We start from the raw sequence: 22,550 nt of genomic DNA, 5'->3' as shown, positions 1-22,550 counted from the left end.
ATATATATATATATAGTGTATATTGTGTTTATGTGTGTGCTAGTCATACGACATGATCACATTTTAGACAATATTTAATTTCATGAGCAAATATTTGCACAAAACAAAAAAGTCTATCAGTTTGAACATTAAGTATCTTGTCTTTGTGGTATATTCAATTGAATATAGGTTGAAAAGGATTTGCAAATCATTGTATTCTGTTTTTATTTACATTTTACACAATGTCCCAACTTCATTGGAATTGGGTTCATATATATATATATATATATATATATATTCAATTCAATTCAATTTTATTTATATAGCGCCAAATCACAACAACAGTTGCCCCAAGGCGCTTTATATTGCAAGGCAAAAGCCATACAATAATTACAGAAAAACCCCAACGGTCAAAAAGACCCCCTATGAGCAAGCACTTGGCGACAGTGGGAAGGAAAAACTCCCTTTTAACAGGAAGAAACCTCCAGCAGAACCAGGCTCAGGGAGGGGCAGTCTTCTGCTGGGACTGGTTGGGGCTGAGGGGAGAGAATCAGGAAAAAGACATGCTGGGGAGGGAATCAGGAAAAAGACATGCTGTGGAAGACAGCAGAGATCAATCACTAATGATTAAATGCAGAGTGGTGCATACAGAGCAAAAAGAGAAAGAAACACTCAGTGCATCATGGGAACCCCCCAGCAGTCTAAGTCTATAGCAGCATAACTAAGGGATGGTTCAGGGTCACCTGATCCAGCCCTACCTATAAGCTTTAGCAAAAAGGAAAGTTTTAAGCCTAATGTTAAAAGTAGAGAGAGTGTCTGTCTCCCTGATCTGAATTGGGAGCTGGTTCCACAGGAGAGGAGCCTGAAAGCTGAAGGCTCTGCCTCCCATTCTACTCTTAAAAACCCTAGGAACTACAAGTAAGCCTTCAGTCTGAGAGCGAAGCGCTCTATTGGGGTGATATGGTACTAAGAGGTCCCTAAGATAAGATGGGACCTGATTATTCAAAACCTTATAAGTAAGAAGAAGAATTTTAAATTCTATTCTAGAATTAACAGGAAGCCAATGAAGAGAGGCCAATATGGGTGAAATATGCTCTCTCCTTCTAGTCCCCGTCAGTACTCTAGCTGCAGCATTTTGAATTAACTGAAGGCTTTTCAGGGAACTTTTAGGACAACCTGATAATAATGAATTACAATAGTCCAGCCTAGATTAAATAAATGCATGAATTAGTTTTCAGCATCACTCTGAGACAAGACCTTTCTAATTTTAGAGATATTGCGCAAATGTAAAAAAGCAGTCCTACATATTTGCTTAATATGCGCTTTGAAGGACATATCCTGATCAAAAATGCCTCCAATATTTCTCACAGTATTACTAGAGGTCAGGGTCATATATATATATATATATATATATATATATATATATATATATATATATATATATATATATATATATATATATATATATATATATATATATGTTGTGTTTATGTGTGTGCTAGTCATACGACATGATCACATTTTAGACAATATTTTATGTGAAAATCTAAAGTCATATATATCAGTGTGAAAAAGTAATCAGCAGGTATTTGACACACGCCCACACGTATGTGTGCAGTGGAATGGAAAAACTGTGATCCTTCACATCAGATCAAGGGAGCCATCAGGCTTTGCTTTTTATATTATTATGAAAAGAGGAAAAGCATTTTCGACTTATAAAGAAATTATGGTGGCCCACCACAGTCTAGTAGTTAATGGGAAACACTGAGATTTTGGGTCCACATGATGCAGTGATGACAGGAAAACTGCATCATTTTGCAAAACAATGCCTATTTTGGTGATGGCAATGGTCTAGATGCAAACCATACATTTCTTACACCCAACAATAGAAAGTCAACAGACCAATATTTCTGCATGAAACAACTGTACACTAATAAAAGCACCAAAGTAGCATTGTGATATTTTCAGTGTGAACTTCAAAATATTTCCTCATTTCCCCCTCAACCTCTGCTAATTTTATTTGCATCATTGCAACTCCAACACCACCACAGTGTTGGTGTCATGGTGACCACACCATCTACCAGTGTGGTTTCTCCAAATATTCTGAAAGGCTGTAAATTGGGATCATCAAAGTTTGTTTGTGAATGATTCAGTGAGTGTGTTTGTGTACTCTTTGTCTGCAGAGCATAACCTGGGATGCAGTGCCATTTACTTGGATCACAATGTTTCAGATGATGAGACTCTGCAACCAAGAAGGAAGTGCCGATTTCGTCACACGCAGAAATCAGAATCTGCTGATCAGGAATAAATTCACAGGTTAGTCACCTAAGAAATACACTTTTATTTGGTATCATAGTATTTTTAGCACTATTTCAGAGGTTATTATTTGACAGTTTGTGAATACTGTCTTTGCCTCTTAAAATTTCATAGTGAATTGTTAGAGCACATGACAGTTAACAGGAAGCCTCCCATCTTACATTGTACAGCCGTTGACCCTTGTAACTCCTTCAGAGTTGCTTCCCTCACTAGTCTTCTTTGTACATGGTTAATCAGCTTTGAGGATGGCCTCTTTTTCTTAATAAGGGATTTAACTGAACTCTGAGGGGTTTTTAGTGACAGGAAAGTTCTTGTATCTATCCCATGACTTGGGAAAAGCCAACTGGCTGTAAAGTGAGTGCTGAACATTTTCCAAGATTTACCAGATTTCAAGATGTTGAAGAATGCCACTTGACTTTTATTGACTAGATGTGTGTTATGTGAGCAATATTAAATTTAAGTCTAACCATTTTTAGTGTTGGCATTATGTAGTCACGGTAACTGCAAGTACCTTTGGCATTAAATGTGGTTAGTTTTGATGGGGTAGTGGTTGGTATTTTCTATCCTATGGTCTGTCAGTCGTCAGATGTAGTATATCAGTTTAACAGTGTCCAGTGTATAATAGTAACATTCCTGGAATTCTCTGAAAACATTTATCACTGAGAAAATTGAGAAATTTGATGTGATTTTAAAGGTGGGAAGTACATATGCATTCTATGGAAGAAGGTGGCATGATTGTCATTGTTGTGTGTTTGTTATGGCACCAATGGCTCCATTTCCTTGTTGGTGAATGTGTGCGTTTCACATATGCTTTCACATGGCTTGGGAGTTTGCAAATTTCAATAGAAATAGTGAGTTTTCTTCTGTAAAATGAGGTGCCAGTACCAGGATAATTTTGTTGGTGAGGAGTTGGCAAGCAGTGTGTCGTCACAATCACATGACTGTTGTTTTTTCATAGTAAGAGAGTTTGAATTTGTTAGTGCTTTTCTTCAGGGCTTCAGACATGCTCCAGCAGACAGCCCGAAGCAAGGTCTGGACATTTGGAACCGGGCTGGAAGAGCAGCCGGCTTGAGGAGAGAGGGAGATTCTCATCAGTCAGACCTGCAGGCTGGAGGAGAGACACACAGTTTTCAGCATGTTTTCTTTCAACAAAACATCAAATCTAGGCTTGCATCTCAGATGTACCTTCTGGCCAGTGGTGGGCACAGCTAACCAAAAAGTTAGGTTTGATAGCAGGGAATTAGCTAACTGAAAAGTTATCTTTTATAAAGCTAAACTGATAAACCACCCAAAAATTTATTGGAAGCTACAGCTAACCGATAACTTTCAAAAATTGAGTTTTAACACCACAATCACAAACCCAAACAATGAATCACTTCTGTCTTTGTGCGCTATGCCCCTTGCTGGAAGCTCCTCTTTACTACGTATTTTGCAGCAGTTAAGCAGTTGAGAGGCGTTAAGCTCAACTCTACTGCAGCAAAAGGAGCCTGACCACCAAGTTGTCACAAAAAAAGTCATTATTCCTTAACCACATACAGTAGTTCCACCATGAGGCAGAGGTCTTGGAAAATAAAACAGTTTTGACTTATGGTAGAGAAGCTTGAATCTTTGACTGGACTCGGTTGCTTGACGCGAGGACGTTTCGCTTCTAATCGCACAAGCTTCCTCAGCTAAAATTCTTGCTCTGGTAGTCTGACTTCTGTCTTGACTCTGTAGAGAAGAATAACAGAAGCCAGCAAAAGCTGGAGTTTTAAACCTAACCAGACCCCTCCTACCGAGAGGCAGACTGCTATTGGCGAGTGACTAAAGCCCCTTTCACACCGGGGCTGCTTCGAGTTGCTTCCTGTGGCGTCATGACGACACAAGAATGTCTGCCTCAGGTGCACGCAGCAGGGGGGCAGAGAGGAGGTGAGAACGCAGCCTGCAGGATCTCTGCACAGAGGAATCAGAGTAGCCAGACTGAACTGCACTACAAAACATTTAACAGGTAGGCTCTAAAATCTTTGATGTCAGACTTTAAAAATGTTTAACTGTTAAAGTTTTGTTCACTAAGCTTGCAATAATATGTTAGCGGTTAGTAATATATGTTAGCAATAATATGTTAGCAATTATCTTCCAAAATTTATTGGAAGATAATTGATCCGATGATGGTTTTTTGAACTTGAACTTATTTATTTGGCACACAACTTGTCAATAACAAAAACTGATATACAAGACAATTCCACAGTGACATGTGTGACCAAAAAGGGGGTGAGCAGAAGCAAAGCTTATGAACGCCCACCCCATATATACATACATACATATATATACACATTACCTACCCACAGAGCAAGGATACAGGCGACAGTGGTAAAGGGGCTTTCACAGTGGCGTATTCATAGAGCTGCTCATTGCAGCGTTGTGTTTCATTTAAATACACCCGAAATACGCACGTACTCAGCCTTCAACAGTGTTCGTTCATACTTGCAGCTGCGTGTGTTCGCGTTTTAATGTGTGCACACAGTCACGTGTGCTATGCCGCACCAGTTTCAGTGCTGTTTTCTGCCTCTGTGGAAGTGCACTCTGTTCTCTACTGCATGGTGTGGTGCGGCTCAAAAACAGTTGTTTAACATTATTATTATTATTTTTTTTTTTATGCAGCGAGTGCGAGTTTATTTTAGAGTCACAGCTCTTTTCAGCTTTGATCAGACTGATTGATTAGGGCGTTTGATGACGGCACCGACATGCAGCGAGTGCGCGTTTATTTTAAAGAGCCACAGCTCTGATTACACACACAGAGAGAGTGAGGGAGGGAGAGCACGCGTGCGAGAGAGTGCTTTTATTTTATTTTATTTTAAGGAGTCTGATAGAGGAGAGAGAGCAGTTTTATTTTATTTTAAGGAGTCTGATAGAGGAGAGAGAGCGGTTTTATTTTAAGGAGACTCAGCCTCCTCAAAATAAAACCGCTCTCTCTCTCTGTGACAGAGAGAGAGAGAGAGAGAGCACTTTTATGAAACAATGCGACACAGTGAAACAGTCCTCATATATAATGAGTCCAGTATGATAAAGTGAAGCAACGATCTTGCAGTATTTATAGCTCCAGAAGAACAACAGGAAGATGTGAAGTGGCGCACAGTACCGTGTTGCAGCATGGGCGGGCTCACAATAGCGGACAGTAGCACGGCGCTGCGTGTACTTGCGTGAAGGCTCCATGCTGTGCTGTACACTGAAGAAAATTAAACAGGTTTAATTTCTTCTGTCCTACGCACGTAGCCTTCAACATACTGCTGCGTATTGAGAAAAAAACTCCTCGTGAAGTGGGCGGAGAGCTGCTCATTACAGCGTAGACGATACGCTGTAATGAGCAGCTCTGTGAATACGCCACTGTGAAAGCCCCTTAAGAAAAAACTCCCTCTGATGTATTGAGGAAGAAACCTCAAGCAGACCAGACTCTAAGGGGTGACCCTCTGCTTGGGCAATGCTACAAACAAATCCCATTATCATAAACATATCAAGTGATCACCGTGTCTTCGTCTACATACATATTTACATACATATACAGTATACATGTATACACACACCAACATACACCTACACATACATACATAATTACACACACACATATATAAACATACACATACATACATACATATATATACATATACATAGATACACATACACATATACATACATGCACATACACAAATGAATGTTACTGTACAAGTTCACAATTACAACTGACAACACAAAACTCATCGTACTTCATTAGATACATATCTTGAAAACATCTTTTTTTTTATATTGATTTTTAAACTGATTGATATTTGGACATCGTTTGAGTTCATCCGTCAGGTTATTCCATAATCTAGGGCCACACATGGAGACACAGAAACCTTTCCTGGTCGTCCGAGCGCCAGCAATTTTAAAATGATACAAGCCCCGTAAATTATATTTTCCTTCTCTCTCAGTAAAATATTCTTGAATTCTAAATGGCACTTCTTTATTTTTCACTTTGTGCATTAATTGAACAGTCTTGAATGAAATCATATCATTAAGTTTTAATATTTTAGCTTTAATGAACAGTGGGTTGGTGTGGTCTCGATAACCTGCATTATGAATTGTCCTTAATGCTCTTTTTTGAAGAATGAATAATGGTTGCAATGTAGTTTTGTAATTGTTTCCCCAAACTTCAGCGCAATAAGTCAAATAGGGTGCAACCAAAGAACAATAGAGAGTATGTAGTGCTCTGCAATCAAGAACATGCTTTACTTTATTTAATACTGCAATACTTTTTGATACCTTCATTTGAATATGCTGAATATGAACTTTCCAATTAATTTTTTCATCAATAATGACACCTAAAAACTTATTCTCTTTGACACGTTCTATGTTTACCCCATGTATATTTAACTGAATTTGTATGTCTTTTTTCTAATTTCTAAATAACATCAATTTAGTTTTAGACAAATTTAATGATAATTTGTTAATATCAAACCATCTCTCTTTAACTTTATCATTTCTGTTCCTAAATTAGATAATAATTGTTGCAGATTTTCCCCTGAGCAAAACAGGTTTGTGTCATCTGCAAAGAGCACAGTTTTAACCATATCTGGGACTTTACATAAATCATTAACGTATAAAATAAATAATTTTGGGCCCAACACAGAACCATGTGGTAGGCCACAAATGATGTCCAGATATGAAGAACAGTATTCCCCGAGTTTAACAAACTGCTTTCAGTTTTGTAAGTAGCTTTTAATCCATCTCAGAGCAACTCCTCTGATCCCATACAGTTACAACTTTTGAAATAATATATTGTGATCAATTGTGTCAAAAGCCTTTCTTAAGTCAATAAATAAACCTGCAACTATTACCCTTTGCTCCACATGTTTATTGATCTCTTCTATGGAATTGAGCAATGCCAGTGTCGTGGACCTTTTTGCTCTAAAACCATATTGACTTTCATCAAGCAAGTTGTGTCGATCTATACATTTATCCAGTCTGCTGTTGTAAAGTTTTTCCAGTATCTTTGAAAATTGTGACAATAGAGACACAGGCCTGTAGTTAGTAAAAAGATGCTTGCTGCCAGATTTGAATAAAGGTATCACTTTTGCCACTTTCATACTGTTAGGAACAATCCCAGTTTGAAATGATTTGTTAAAAATATATGATAATGGTTTTGTGATTTCAGTGATTATTCGCTTTACTAAGGACATACGGGGTCTGTGAGAAAAGTATCCGACCTTTTTAATTTTTCAAAAACTATATGGATTTGAATCATGTGCGCTTGCATCAGACGCTGTTGTCGTGCGTTACCTGTGCTGCTCCACAGCCTGTCCAGTGGATTTTTATTTTATTTTAGTACTGTTGTGTGTTACCTGTGCTGCTCCACAGCCTGTCCAGTGGATTTTTATTTTATTTTAGCACTGTTGTCGTGCGTTACCTGTGCTGCTCCACAGCCTGTCTAGTGGATTTTTATTTTATTTTAGCACTGTTGTCGTGCGTTACCTGTGCTGCTCCACAGCCTGTCCAGTGGATTTTTATTTTATTTTAGCACTGTTGTCGTGCGTTACCTGTGCTGCTCCACAGCCTGTCTAGTGGATTTTTATTTTATTTTAGCACTGTTGTCGTGCGTTACCTGTGCTGCTCCACAGCCTGTCCAGTGGATTTTTATTTTATTTTAGCACTGTTGTCGTGCGTTACCTGTGCTGCTCCACAGCCTGTCCAGTGGATTTTTATTTTATTTTATATTTTAGCACTGTTGTCGTGTGTTACCTGTGCTGCTCCACAGCCTGTCCAGTGGATTTTTATTTTATTTTAGCACTGTTGTCGTGTGTTACCTGTGCTGCTCCACAGCCTGTCTAGTGGATTTTTATTTTATTTTTAGCACTGTTGTCGTGTGTTACCTGTGCTGCTCCACAGCCTGTCCAGTGGATTTTTATTTTATTTTTTAGCACTGTTGTCGTGCGTTACCTGTGCTGCTCCACAGCCTGTTCAGTGGATTTTTATTTTATTTTTTAGCACTGTTGTCGTGCGTTACCTGTGCTGCTCCACAGCCTGCCTAGTGGATTTTTATTTTATTTTAGCACTGTTGTCGTGTGTTACCTGTGCTGCTCCACAGCCTGTCCAGTGGATTTTTATTTTATTTTTTAGCACTGTTGTCGTGCGTTACCTGTGCTGCTCCACAGCCTGTCCAGTGGATTTTTATTTTATTTTTTAGCACTGTTGTCGTGCGTTACCTGTGCTGCTCCACAGCCTGTTCAGTGGATTTTTATTTTATTTTTTAGCACTGTTGTCGTGCGTTACCTGTGCTGCTCCACAGCCTGCCTAGTGGATTTTTATTTTATTTTAGCACTGTTGTCGTGTGTTACCTGTGCTGCTCCACAGCCTGTTCAGTGGATTTTTATTTTATTTTTTAGCACTGTTGTCGTGCGTTATCTGTGCTGCTCCACAGCCTGTCCAGTGGATTTTTATTTTATTTTTTAGCACTGTTGTCGTGTGTTACCTGTGCTGCTCCACAGCCTGTCCAGTGGATTTTTATTTTATTTTAGCACTGTTGTCGTGTGTTACCTGTGCTGCTCCACAGCCTGTCTAGTGGATTTTTATTTTATTTTAGCACTGTTGTCGTGCGTTACCTGTGCTGCTCCACAGCCTGTCCAGTGGATTTTTATTTTATTTTAGCACTGTTGTCGTGCGTTACCTGTGCTGCTCCACAGCCTGTCCAGTGGATTTTTATTTTATTTTATATTTTAGCACTGTTGTCGTGTGTTACCTGTGCTGCTCCACAGCCTGTCCAGTGGATTTTTATTTTATTTTTAGCACTGTTGTCGTGTGTTACCTGTGCTGCTCCACAGCCTGTCCAGTGGATTTTTATTTTATTTTTTAGCACTGTTGTCGTGTGTTACCTGTGCTGCTCCACAGCCTGTCCAGTGGATTTTTATTTTATTTTTTAGCACTGTTGTCGTGCGTTACCTGTGCTGCTCCACAGCCTGTTCAGTGGATTTTTATTTTATTTTTTAGCACTGTTGTCGTGCGTTACCTGTGCTGCTCCACAGCCTGCCTAGTGGATTTTTATTTTATTTTAGCACTGTTGTCGTGTGTTACCTGTGCTGCTCCACAGCCTGTCCAGTGGATTTTTATTTTATTTTTTAGCACTGTTGTCGTGCGTTACCTGTGCTGCTCCACAGCCTGTCCAGTGGATTTTTATTTTATTTTTTAGCACTGTTGTCGTGCGTTACCTGTGCTGCTCCACAGCCTGTTCAGTGGATTTTTATTTTATTTTTTAGCACTGTTGTCGTGCGTTACCTGTGCTGCTCCACAGCCTGCCTAGTGGATTTTTATTTTATTTTAGCACTGTTGTCGTGTGTTACCTGTGCTGCTCCACAGCCTGTTCAGTGGATTTTTATTTTATTTTTTAGCACTGTTGTCGTGCGTTACCTGTGCTGCTCCACAGCCTGTCCAGTGGATTTTTATTTTATTTTTTAGCACTGTTGTCGTGTGTTACCTGTGCTGCTCCACAGCCTGTCCAGTGGATTTTTATTTTATTTTAGCACTGTTGTCGTGTGTTACCTGTGCTGCTCCACAGCCTGTCTAGTGGATTTTTATTTTATTTTAGCACTGTTATCGTGTGTTACCTGTGCTGCTCCACAGCCTGTCTAGTGGATTTTTATTTTATTTTAGCGCTGTTGTCGTGCGTTACCTGTGCTGCTCCACAGCCTGTCTAGTGGATTTTTATTTTATTTTAGCACTGTTATCGTGCGTTACCTGTGCTGCTCCACAGCCTGTCTAGTGGATTTTATTTTATTTTAGCACTGTTATCGTGCGTTACCTGTGCTGCTCCACAGCCTGTCTAGTGGATTTTTATTTTATTTTAGCACTGTTGTCGTGCGTTACCTGTGCTGCTCCACAGCCTGTCCAGTGGATTTTTATTTTATTTTAGCACTGTTATCGTGCGTTACCTGTGCTGCTCCACAGCCTGTCCAGTGGATTTTTATTTTATTTTAGCACTGTTATCGTGCGTTACCTGTGCTGCTCCACAGCCTGTCCAGTGGATTTTTATTTTATTTTAGCACTGTTGTCGTGTGTTACCTGTGCTGCTCCACAGCCTGTCTAGTGGATTTTTATTTTATTTTAGCACTGTTATCGTGTGTTACCTGTGCTGCTCCACAGCCTGTCTAGTGGATTTTTATTTTATTTTAGCACTGTTGTCGTGCGTTACCTGTGCTGCTCCACAGCCTGTCCAGTGGATTTTGATTTTTATTTTATTTTTTTAGCACTGTTGTCGTGCGTTACCTGTGCTGCTCCACAGCCTGTCCAGTGGATTTTGATTTTGATTTTATTTTTTTAGCACTGTTGTCGTGCGTTACCTGTGCTGCTCCACAGCCTGTCTAGTGGATTTTTATTTTATTTTAGCACTGTTGTCGTGTGTTACCTGTGCTGCTCCACAGCCTGTCCAGTGGATTTTTATTTTATTTTTTAGCACTGTTGTCGTGTGTTACCTGTGCTGCTCCACAGCCTGTCCAGTGGATTTTTATTTTATTTTTTAGCACTGTTGTCGTGCGTTACCTGTGCTGCTCCACAGCCTGTTCAGTGGATTTTTATTTTATTTTTTAGCACTGTTGTCATGCGTTACCTGTGCTGCTCCACAGCCTGCCTAGTGGATTTTTATTTTATTTTAGCACTGTTGTCGTGTGTTACCTGTGCTGCTCCACAGCCTGTTCAGTGGATTTTTATTTTATTTTTTAGCACTGTTGTCGTGCGTTACCTGTGCTGCTCCACAGCCTGTCCAGTGGATTTTTATTTTATTTTAGCACTGTTGTCGTGTGTTACCTGTGCTGCTCCACAGCCTGTCTAGTGGATTTTTATTTTATTTTAGCGCTGTTATCGTGTGTTACCTGTGCTGCTCCACAGCCTGTCTAGTGGATTTTTATTTTATTTTAGCGCTGTTGTCGTGCGTTACCTGTGCTGCTCCACAGCCTGTCTAGTGGATTTTTATTTTATTTTAGCACTGTTATCGTGCGTTACCTGTGCTGCTCCACAGCCTGTCCAGTGGATTTTTATTTTATTTTAGCGCTGTTGTCGTGCGTTACCTGTGCTGCTCCACAGCCTGTCCAGTGGATTTTTATTTTATTTTAGCACTGTTATCGTGCGTTACCTGTGCTGCTCCACAGCCTGTCCAGTGGATTTTTATTTTATTTTAGCGCTGTTATCGTGTGTTACCTGTGCTGCTCCACAGCCTGTCCAGTGGATTTTTATTTTATTTTAGCGCTGTTATCGTGTGTTACCTGTGCTGCTCCACAGCCTGTCTAGTGGATTTTTATTTTATTTTAGCGCTGTTGTCGTGTGTTACCTGTGCTGCTCCACAGCCTGTCCAGTGGATTTTTATTTTATTTTAGCACTGTTATCGTGTGTTACCTGTGCTGCTCCACAGCCTGTCCAGTGGATTTTTATTTTATTTTAGCACTGTTATCGTGTGTTACCTGTGCTGCTCCACAGCCTGTCCAGTGGATTTTTATTTTATTTTAGCACTGTTGTCGTGTGTTACCTGTGCTGCTCCACAGCCTGTCTACTGGATTTTTATTTTATTTTAGCACTGTTATCATGTGTTACCTGTGCTGCTCCACAGCCTGTCTAGTGGATTTTTATTTTATTTTAGCACTGTTGTCGTGCGTTACCTGTGCTGCTCCACAGCCTGTCCAGTGGATTTTGATTTTTATTTTATTTTAGCACTGTTGTCGTGTGTTACCTGTGCTGCTCCACAGCCTGTCCAGTGGATTTTGATTTTGATTTTATTTTTTTAGCACTGTTGTCGTGCGTTACCTGTGCTGCTCCACAGCCTGTCCAGTGGATTTTGATTTTTATTTTATTTTTTTAGCACTGTTGTCGTGTGTTACCTGTGCTGCTCCACAGCCTGTCTAGTGGATTTTTATTTTATTTTAGCACTGTTATCGTGTGTTACCTGTGCTGCTCCACAGCCTGTCCAGTGGATTTTTATTTTATTTTAGCACTGTTATCGTGTGTTACCTGTGCTGCTCCACAGCCTGTCCAGTGGATTTTTATTTTATTTTAGCACTGTTGTCGTGTGTTACCTGTGCTGCTCCACAGCCTGTCTAGTGGATTTTTATTTTATTTTAGCACTGTTATCGTGTGTTACCTGTGCTGCTCCACAGCCTGTCTAGTGGATTTTTATTTTATTTTAGCACTGTTGTCGTGCGTTACCTGTGCTGCTCCACAGCCTGTCCAGTGGATTTTGATTTTTATTTTATTTTAGCACTGTTGTCGTGTGTTACCTGTGCTGCTCCACAGCATGTCCAGTGGATTTTGATTTTGATTTTATTTTTTTAGCACTGTTGTCGTGCGTTACCTGTGCTGCTCCACAGCCTGTCCAGTGGATTTTGATTTTTATTTTATTTTTTTAGCACTGTTGTCGTGTGTTACCTGTGCTGCTCCACAGCCTGTCTAGTGGATTTTTATTTTATTTTTTACCACTGTTGTCGTGTGTTACCTGTGCTGCTCCACAGCCTGTCCAGTGTATTTTTATTTTATTTTTTACCACTGTTGTCGTGTGTTACCTGTGCTGCTCCACAGCCTGTCCAGTGGATTTTTATTTTATTTTTTAGCACTGTTGTCGTGTGTTACCTGTGCTGCTCCACAGCCTGTCCAGTGGATTTCTATTTTATTTTTTACCACTGTTGTCGTGTGTTACCTGTGCTGCTCCACAGCCTGTCCAGTGGATTTTTATTTTATTTTTTTTAGCACTGTTGTCGTGCGTTACCTGTGCTGCTCCACAGCCTGTCCAGTGGATTTTTATTTTATTTTTTACCACTGTTGTCGTGCGTTACCTGTGCTGTTCCACAGCCTGTCTAGTGGTTTTTTGTTTTGTTTTGGCACCGTTGTCGTGCGTTACCTGTGCTGCTCCACAGCCTGTCTAGTGGTTTTTTGTTTTGTTTTGGCACCGTTGTCGTGTGTTACCTGTGCTGCTCCACAGCCTGTCCAGTGGATTTTGATTTTGATTTTATTTTTTTTTAGCACTGTTGTCGTGCGTTACCTGTGCTGCTCCACAGCCTGTCCAGTGGATTTTTATTTTATTTTTTACCACTGTTGTCGTGTGTTACCTGTGCTGCTCCACAGCCTGTCTAGTGTTTTTTTGTTTTGTTTTGGCACCGTTGTCGTGCGTTACCTGTGCTGCTCCACAGCCTGTCCAGTGGATTTTGATTTTGATTTTATTTTTTTAGCACTGTTGTCGTGTGTTACCTGTGCTGCTCCACAGCCTGTCCAGTGGATTTCTATTTTATTTTTTACCACTGTTGTCGTGTGTTACCTGTGCTGCTCCACAGCCTGTCCAGTGGATTTTTATTTTATTTTTTTTAGCGCTGTTGTCGTGCGTTACCTGTGCTGCTCCACAGCCTGTCCAGTGGATTTTTATTTTATTTTTTACCACTGTTGTCGTGTGTTACCTGTGCTGCTCCACAGCCTGTCTAGTGGATTTTTATTTTATTTTTGCACCGTTGTCGTGCGTTCGCTGTTGCCGTGCGTTACTTGTGCTGCTTCATGGCCTGTCTGGTGCCTTAACTAAAGCACTCCTTCTGCTGAATCACCTCTAAATTATTTATACATTATTCACTTTGCGTGTTTTTAGGAATCCGCTAGGTTGCGTAGCTACTAGCTCTTAGCCGATTTAGCATGGCGGCTTCTCCTGTCTCTCCCGCACTTTTCTGCTCTGGTTGTGAAATGTTTAGTTATTCCTCGGCCTCCTTTAGCAGTAATGGTACTTGTAATAAGTGCAGCTTATTCGTAGCTTTGGAGGCCAGGCTGGGCGAATTGGAGACTCGGCTCCGCACCGTGGAAAATTCTACAGTTAGCCAGGCCCCTGTAGTCGGTGCGGACCAAGGTAGCTTAGCCGCCGTTAGTTCCCCCCTGGCAGATCCCGGGCAGTCGGGAAAGCAGGCTGACTGGGTGACTGTGAGGAGGAAGCGTAGCCCTAAACAGAAGCCCCGTGTACACCGTCAACCCGTTCACATCTCTAACCGTTTTTCCCCACTCGACGATACACTCGCCGAGGATCAAACTCTGGTTATTGGCGACTCTGTTTTGAGAAATGTGAAGTTAGCGACACCAGCAACCATTGTCAATTGTCTTCCGGGGGCCAGAGCAGGCGACATTGAAGGAAATTTGAAACTGCTGGCTAAGGCTAAGCGTAAATTTGGTAAGATTGTAATTCACGTCGGCAGTAATGACACTCGGTTACGCCAATCGGAGGTCACTAAAATTAACATTAAATCGGTGTGTAACTTTGCAAAAACAATGTCGGACTCTGTTGTGTTCTCTGGGCCCCTCCCCAATCGGACCGGGAGTGACATGTTTAGCCGCATGTTCTCCTTGAATTGCTGGCTGTCTGAGTGGTGTCCAAAAAATGAGGTGGGCTTCATAGATAATTGGCAAAGCTTCTGGGGAAAACCTGGTCTTGTTAGGAGAGACGGCATCCATCCCACTTTAGATGGAGCAGCTCTCATTTCTAGAAATCTGGCCAATTTTCATGGATCCTCTAAACTGTGACTGTCTAGCGTTGGGACCAGGAGGCAGAGCTGTGGTCTTATACACCTCTCTGCAGCTTCTCTCCCCCTGCCATCCCCTCATTACCCCATCCCCGTAGAGACGGTGCCTGCTCCCAGACCACCAATAACCAGCAAAAATCTATTTAAGCAAAAAAATTCAAAAAGAAAAAATAATATAGCACCTTCAACTGCACCACAGACTAAAACAGTTAAATGTGGTCTATTAAACATTAGGTCTCTCTCTTCTAAGTCCCTGTTGGTAAATGATATAATAATTGATCAACGTATAGATTTATTCTGCCTTACAGAAACCTGGTTACAGCAGGATGAATATGTTAGTTTAAATGAGTCAACACCCCCGAGTCACACTAACTGTCAGAATGCTCGTAGCACGGGCCGGGGCGGAGGATTAGCAGCAATCTTCCATTCCAGCTTATTAATTAATCAAAAACCTAGACAGAGCTTTAATTCATTTGAAAGCTTGTCTCTTAGTCTTTTCCATCCAAATTGGAAGTCCCAAAAACCAGTTTTATTTGTTATTATCTATCGTCCACCTGGTCGTTACTGTGAGTTTCTCTGTGAATTTTCAGACCTTCTGTCTGACTTAGTGCTTAGCTCAGATAAGATACTTATAGTGGGCGATTTTAACATCCACACAGATGCTGAGAATGACAGCCTCAACACTGCATTTAATCTATTATTAGACTCTATTGGCTTTGCTCAAAAAGTAAATGAGTCCACCCACCACTTTAATCATATCTTAGATCTTGTTTTGACTTATGGTATGGAAATAGAAGACTTAACAGTATTCCCTGAAAACTCCCTTCTGTCTGATCATTTTTTAATAACATTTACATTTACCCTGATGGACTACCCTGCAGTGGGAAATAAGTTTCATTACACTAGAAGTCTTTCAGAAAGCGCTGTAACTAGATTTAAGGATATGATTCCTTCTTTATGTTCTCTAATGTCATATACCAACACAGAGCAGAGTAGCTACCTAAACTCTGTAAGGGAGTTAGAGTATCTCGTCAATAGTTTTACATCCTCATTGAAGACAACTTTGGATGCTGTAGCTCCTCTGAAAAAGAGAGCTTTAAATCAGAAGTGTCTGACTCCGTGGTATAACTCACAAACTCGTAGCTTAAAGCAGATAACCCGTAAGTTGGAGAGGAAATGGCGTCTCACTAATTTAGAAGATCTTCACTTAGCCTGGAAAAGAGTTTGTTGCTCTATAAAAAAGCCCTCCGTAAAGCTAGGACATCTTTCTACTCATCACTAATTGAAGAAAATAAGAACAACCCCAGGTTTCTCTTCAGCACTGTAGCCAGGCTGACAAAGAGTCAGAGCTCTATTGAGCTGAGTATTCCATTAACTTTAACTAGTAATGACTTCATGACTTTCTTTGCTAACAAAATTTTGACTATTAGAGAAAAAATTACTCATAATCATCCCAAAGATGTATCGTTTATCTTTGGCTGCTTTCATTGATGCCGGTATTTGGTTAGACTCTTTCTCTCCGATTGTTCTGTCTGAGTTATTTTCATTAGTTACTTCATCCAAACCATCAACATGTTTATTAGACCCCATTCCTGCCAGGCTGCTCAAGGAAGTCCTACCATTATTTAATGCTTCAATCTTAAATATGATCAACTTATCTTTGTTAGTTGGCTATGTACCACAGGCTTTTAAGGTGGCAGTAATTAAACCATTACTTAAAAAGCCATCACTTGACCCAGCTATCTTAGCTAATTATAGGCCAATCTCCAACCTTCCTTTTCTCTCAAAGATTCTTGAGAGGGTAGTTGTAAAACAGCTAACTGATCACCTGCAGAGGAATGGTCTATTTGAAGAAGTTCAGTCAGGTTTTAGAATTCATCATAGTACAGAAACAGCATTAGTGAAGGTTACAAATGATCTTCTTATGGCTTCGGACAGTGGACTTATCTCTGTGCTTGTTCTGTTGGACCTCAGTGCTGCTTTTGATACTGTTGACCATAAAATTGTATTACAGAGATTAGAGCATGTCATAGGTATTAAGGGCACTGCGCTGCGGTGGTTTGAATCATATTTGTCTAATAGATTACAATTTGTTCATGTAAATGGGGAATCTTCTTCACGGACTAAAGTTAATTATGGAGTTCCACAAGGTTCTGTGCTAGGACCAATTTTATTCACTTTATACATGCTTCCCTTAGGCAGTATTATTAGACGGTATTGCTTAAATTTTCATTGTTACGCAGATGATACCCAGCTTTATCTATCCATGAAGCCAGAGGACACACACCAATTAGCTAAACTGCAGGGTTGTCTTACAGACATAAAGACATGGATGACCTCTAATTTCCTGCTTTTAAACTCAGATAAAACTGAAGTTATTGTACTTGGCCCCACAAATCTTAGAAGCATGGTCTCTTGTTGTGAAAGTGTAGGAACACGGACCCACAACAGGGGGCGCAAATGAACGGACAATGGAGAAGGTAAATAACAAGTTTTACTGTTGTGAAACGAGCACAACCAATACAACAATCAACAATTTGGGATTAAGCCGAATTCTGCTGGTGTCGTGTGGGCAGGCTCGAAGGTAGGAGACGTCCGTCCGAGTCGAACCGGAACCACCCAGATCTCCTCTGCCACCGAACCCTGGAAATACTGGAACCGCCAAGTCCCGAAGTCCCAGGTGGCCACTGCCTCCGCTCGTCGGATCCGGTACTGCTGGCAAGAGAGAGCAACAAACACACAGGTGTGGATGTGGCTGCACCCAGTAACACGGAGAGGGAAGAAGCCGCCTCCACCTCTCGTCACGTTAAAACAGGAAGGTGAGTACTTATCCAAGCAAATCGCTCTCGGTAGTCAGCTGTCCTGAAAGGTGTAACACGTATTATCAAATATACAGAATATGCTGCAGAGTAGTTTACCTCTATCTCAAGGCGATATCTCGGCACTGAGGTGGAGACGCCGTCCTCCTGATATACCTCGGTGCTGAGTAGAACAGCTGTGTCTGGTGATGGGTGACAGCTGTCACCCAGGCTACTCCCATGATGCGGCAGCGCCCTCTAGTGCCTGGAGCCCGCACTCCAGGCAGGGCGCCCTCTGTTGGTGGTGGGCCAGCAGTACCTCCTCTTCAGCGGCCCACACAACAGTCTCTAACCAGATCTTTACTCTGGATGGCATTTCCCTGACCTCTAGTAATACTGTGAGAAATCTTGGAGTCATTTTTGATCAGGATATGTCATTCAAAGCGCATATTAAACAAATATGTAGGACTGCCTTTTTGCATTTACGCAATATCTCTAAAATCAGAAAGGTCTTGTCTCAGAGTGATGCTGAAAAACTAATTCATGCATTTATTTCCTCTAGGCTGGACTATTGTAATTCATTATTATCAGGTTGTCCTAAAAGTTCCCTAAAAAGCCTTCAGTTGATTCAAAATGCTGCAGCTAGAGTACTGACGGGGACTAGCAGGAGAGAGCATATCTCACCCGTGTTGGCCTCTCTTCATTGGCTTCCTGTTAATTCTAGAATAGAATTTAAAATTCTTCTTCTTACTTATAAGGTTTTGAATAATCAGGTCCCATCTTATCTTAGGGACCTCGTAGTACCATATTACCCCATTAGAGCGCTTCGCTCTCAGACTGCAGGCTTACTTGTAGTTCCTAGGGTTTGTAAGAGTAGAATGGGAGGCAGAGCCTTCAGCTTTCAGGCTCCTCTCCTGTGGAACCAGCTCCCAATTCAGATCAGGGAGACAGATACCCTCTCTACTTTTAAGATTAGGCTTAAAACTTTCCTTTTCGCTAAGGCTTATAGTTAGGGCTGGATCAGGTGACCCTGGACTATCCCTTGGTTATGCTGCTTTAGACGTAGACTGTGGGGGGGTTCCCATGATGCACTGTTTCTTTCTCTTTTTGCTCTGTATGCATCACTCCGCATTTAATCATTAGTGATCGATCTCTGCCCCCTTCCACAGCATGTCTTTTTCCTGGTTCTTTCCCTCGGCCCCAGCCAGTCTCAGCAGAAGACTGCTCCTCCCTGAGCCTGGTTCTGCTGGAGGTTTCTTCCTGTTAAAAGGGAGTTTTTCCTTCCCACTGTAGCCAGGTGCTTGCTCACAGGGAGTCGTTTTGACCGTTGGGGTTTTTCATAATTATTGTGTGGCCTTGCCTTACAATATAAAGCGCCTTGGGGCAACTGTTTGTTGTGATTTGGCGCTATATAAAAAAAGGTTGATTGATTGATTGATTGATCAGACAAGCTTGAACCTTCGTGCGCATGCGTGAGTTTTTTCACGCCTGTCAGTTGTGTCATTCACCTGTGGGCAGGCTTTGAGTGAGCACTGGTCCACCCCCCTTGTCGGATTTTTATTGTTTAGAAATGGCGGAGCGACTGCCGCTTTGTTCCATGAAAATTTTTTCAGAAACTCTGCCAGACAGCCAGATGGAAACCATTTGGAAGATTCATAAGCCTTTCGATGATGATTCTATCGGTATCACACGGATTAAGGACCATTAAAACTGGATTAAAAACGGCCCACGGCAGCGGAGGGCGCACTGCACCCCGAGTGGCCATCAGCAGGCTGGAACGAGCAGATCACTTCCAAATTTAAGGCTCTGTTGATGCAGGACTTCATGTGACTAGCAGAGAAGTTTCAGAAGAGGTCGGGATCAGCACTTTATCGGCACATTCCACTGTTAAAGGAGATTTTGTAATGAAAGACGTGTGGACGGATTTGTGCGTCGAGACGCAGCCGCTCATGGCGCGGGACAAACAACACCTCCGTGTTGGAAGTCTCACAGGACAAGTTGGAACATGCCCAGCTGTTAAACAATTTCTCGGATACTCACTCGACTGAAAAGCCACCGAAAGCCGTCTGAATCTTACGAATGGTTTCCAACACGGAGGTGTTTTTTTGTTGAGCGTTTTTTTTTTTTTGTTGCACAGAGCCGACGCGCGAAATCCTCCGCACGTCTTTCATTACAAAATCTCCTGTAACAGTGGAATGTGCCGCAAAAGTGCTATGTCCAGCTCTCTTGCCATTTCTGTGGTAGTCACACGATGTCCCGGATCAACACAGCGTTCAGTTTAGAAATGATCTGGTCGTTCCAGCCTGTCGATGGCCGCTCGGTGCGCCGCGCACCCTCCGCCGCTGTGGACCGTCTTTAAAAAGGTTTTAACACTCCTTAATCCGTGTGATGCCGACAGAATCTCCACCGAAATCCATCTGAATCTTTTGAATGGTTTCCAACTGGCTGTCTCTAACAGTTTCTGAAAAAAAATTCATGGAGCAAAGCGGCAGCCTCTCAGCCATTTCCCTGACAATAAAAATCTGACAAGGGGGGTGGACCAGTGCTCACTCAAAGCCTGCCCACAGGCGAATGACGCAACCGACAGGCGTGAAAAAACTCATGCATGCGCACGAAGGTTCAAGCTTGTCTGATGCAAGCGCACATGATTCAAATCTATATAGTTTTTGAAAAATAAAAAGGTCGGATAGTTTTCTCACAGACCTCGTATGTACCTCATTATGATCCGTTGACTTTTTACTTTTACATGTACTAACTATGTTAATAATTTCCCTTTCATCTACTGGGCTGAGAAACATTGTGTGCGGATTTCTGGCGATTAATTGCTGATTTTCCCATGTACTGTGTGGGATTTCAGCTGCCAGATCTGGCCCAACATTAGCAAAAAATTTATTGAAACTATTCACTACTTGGCTCATATTATATTCATCTTTGTTGTCATAAGTAAAGTATGTTGGATAGTTATTTGATTTGGGTTTATTTGCTATAATACTATTCAATATTTTCCATGTTTCCTTTATATTGTTTTTATTATCGTTTAGTATTTTTCCAAAGTATGATTTTTTTACAGTTCCGCATAATAGTTGTTAGTTTATTTTTATAGTCCTTATATTTAACCTCTGCCTCTCTTGATTTACTTTTAATGAATTCTCTGTATAGCCTATTTTTCTTTTTACACACCTTTTGAAGACCTATTGTTATCCATGGGTTTATAGTTATTATTTTTATTATACTGTATAATTGGACAATTTTTGTCATATACGAGGTCTGTCAATAAAGTATAGGTCCTTTTTATTTTTTTCAAAAACTATATGGATTTCATTCATATGATTTACGTCAGACATGCTTGAACCCTCGTGCGCATGCGTGAGTTTTTCCACGCCTGTCGGTGACGTCATTCGCCTGTGAGCACTCCTTGCGGGAGGAGTCGTCCAGCCCCTCGTCTGAATTCCTTTGTCTGAGAAGTTGCTGAGAGACTGGCGCTTTGTTTGATCAAAATTTTTTCTAAACCTGTGAGACACATCGAAGTGGACACGGTTCGAAAAATTAAGCTGGTTTTCAGTGAAAATTTTAACGGCTGATGAGAGATTTTGAGGTGATACTGTCACTTTAAGGACTTCCTACGGTGCAAGACGTCGCGCAGCGCTCTCAGGCGCCGTCGTCAGCCTGTTTCAAGCTGAAAACCTCCACATTTCAGGCTCTGTTGATCCAGGATGTCGTGAGAGAACAGACGTCGGCTCTCAGCCGCCACGACGCTCCGCCACAGGAAAAACACCTCCGTTGGAAGCCTTAAGGACAAGTTGGAACATGTCCAGCTGTTAAACAATTTCTCATATACTCACTCCACCTAAAGCCATCAAAAGCCGCCTGGATTTTACAAATGGTTATCAACACGGAGTTGTTTTTCCTGTGCCGCCGCACCACGCCGGCTGCGTCCCAACGCGCGGACCCGTCCGCACGTCTTTCATAAAAAAAAATCTCCTTTAACAGTGGAATATCCGGATAAAATGCTGAAACCGACTTCTTCTGAAACTTCTCTGTTCTCTCACGACGTCCTGGATCAATAGAGCCTGAAATGTGGAGGTTTTCAGCTTGAAACAGGCTGACGACGGCGCCTGAGAGCGCTGCACAACGTCTCGCACCGTGGGAAGTCCTTAAAGCGACAGTATCACCTCAAAATCTCTCATCAGCCGTTAAAATTTTCACTGAAAACCAGCTTAATTTTTCGAACCGTGTCCACTTCAATGTGTCTCACAGGTTTAGAAAAAATTTTGATCAAACAAAGCGCCAGTCTCTCAGTCTCTCAGCAACTTCTCAGACAAAGGAATTCCGACGACGGGCTGGATGACTCCTCCCACAAGGAGTGCTCACAGGCGGATGATGTCACCGACCGGCGTGGAAAAACTCACGCATGCGCACGAGGGTTCAAGCATGTCTGACGTAAAAACATATGAATGAAATCCATATAGTTTTTGAAAAAATTAAAAGGACCTATACTTTATTGACAGCCCTCGTATATTGAGAAATATGTTTTCAAATTCGGAATATATTTGCATCTTGCCTATTGTAAATGGGATTCCAATCCTGTAAAAGTAAATCAGTTTTTAAGGCAGTGATAGCTTCTTCAGATTGCAGCCGCTTGCAATATTGTTTTTTCTCAGTACATTTTTTATTAAACTTCAAATCAGTTACTATAAAAATTGGTAAATGGACACTAATATCATTAATTAATAAGCCACTTAGTGTTTTGGTATCGATATCACTTGTAAATATATTATCAATGAGAGTAGCTGAATGTGAAGTGATTCTTGAATTTTTGGCTATTGACTGTACATAGTGTTAATAAAACCCTCAGTTACTATATGCTGATGCGAGTTTAAGAGATCAGTGTTTATATCTCCACAAACAAATACTCGCTTATTAC

The 22,550-nt window shown here is 41.3% G+C and overlaps 1 protein-coding gene across 2 annotated transcripts in view; it reads left to right on the top strand.

Moving 5' to 3' along the window:
* The window catches only part of LOC117510404 (DNA repair protein XRCC4-like), a 179,095-nt gene that overhangs the window by 120,420 nt on the left and 36,125 nt on the right, over positions 1-22,550 (top strand). For both annotated transcript variants that reach the window (XM_034170103.1, XM_034170104.1), the window contains exon 7: positions 2,163-2,295. In XM_034170103.1, coding sequence (XP_034025994.1) covers positions 2,163-2,287 — 125 coding nt within the window. In that variant the 3' untranslated portion in view covers positions 2,288-2,295. The remainder of the gene's footprint in view (positions 1-2,162; positions 2,296-22,550) is intronic.

Source organism: Thalassophryne amazonica, chromosome 5 (genome assembly GCF_902500255.1).
Source record: "Thalassophryne amazonica chromosome 5, fThaAma1.1, whole genome shotgun sequence".
NCBI lineage: Eukaryota > Metazoa > Chordata > Actinopteri > Batrachoidiformes > Batrachoididae > Thalassophryne > Thalassophryne amazonica.
Note: the sequence above shows the minus strand (reverse complement) of the source record. Positions and strands in the feature narration are given on the sequence as shown.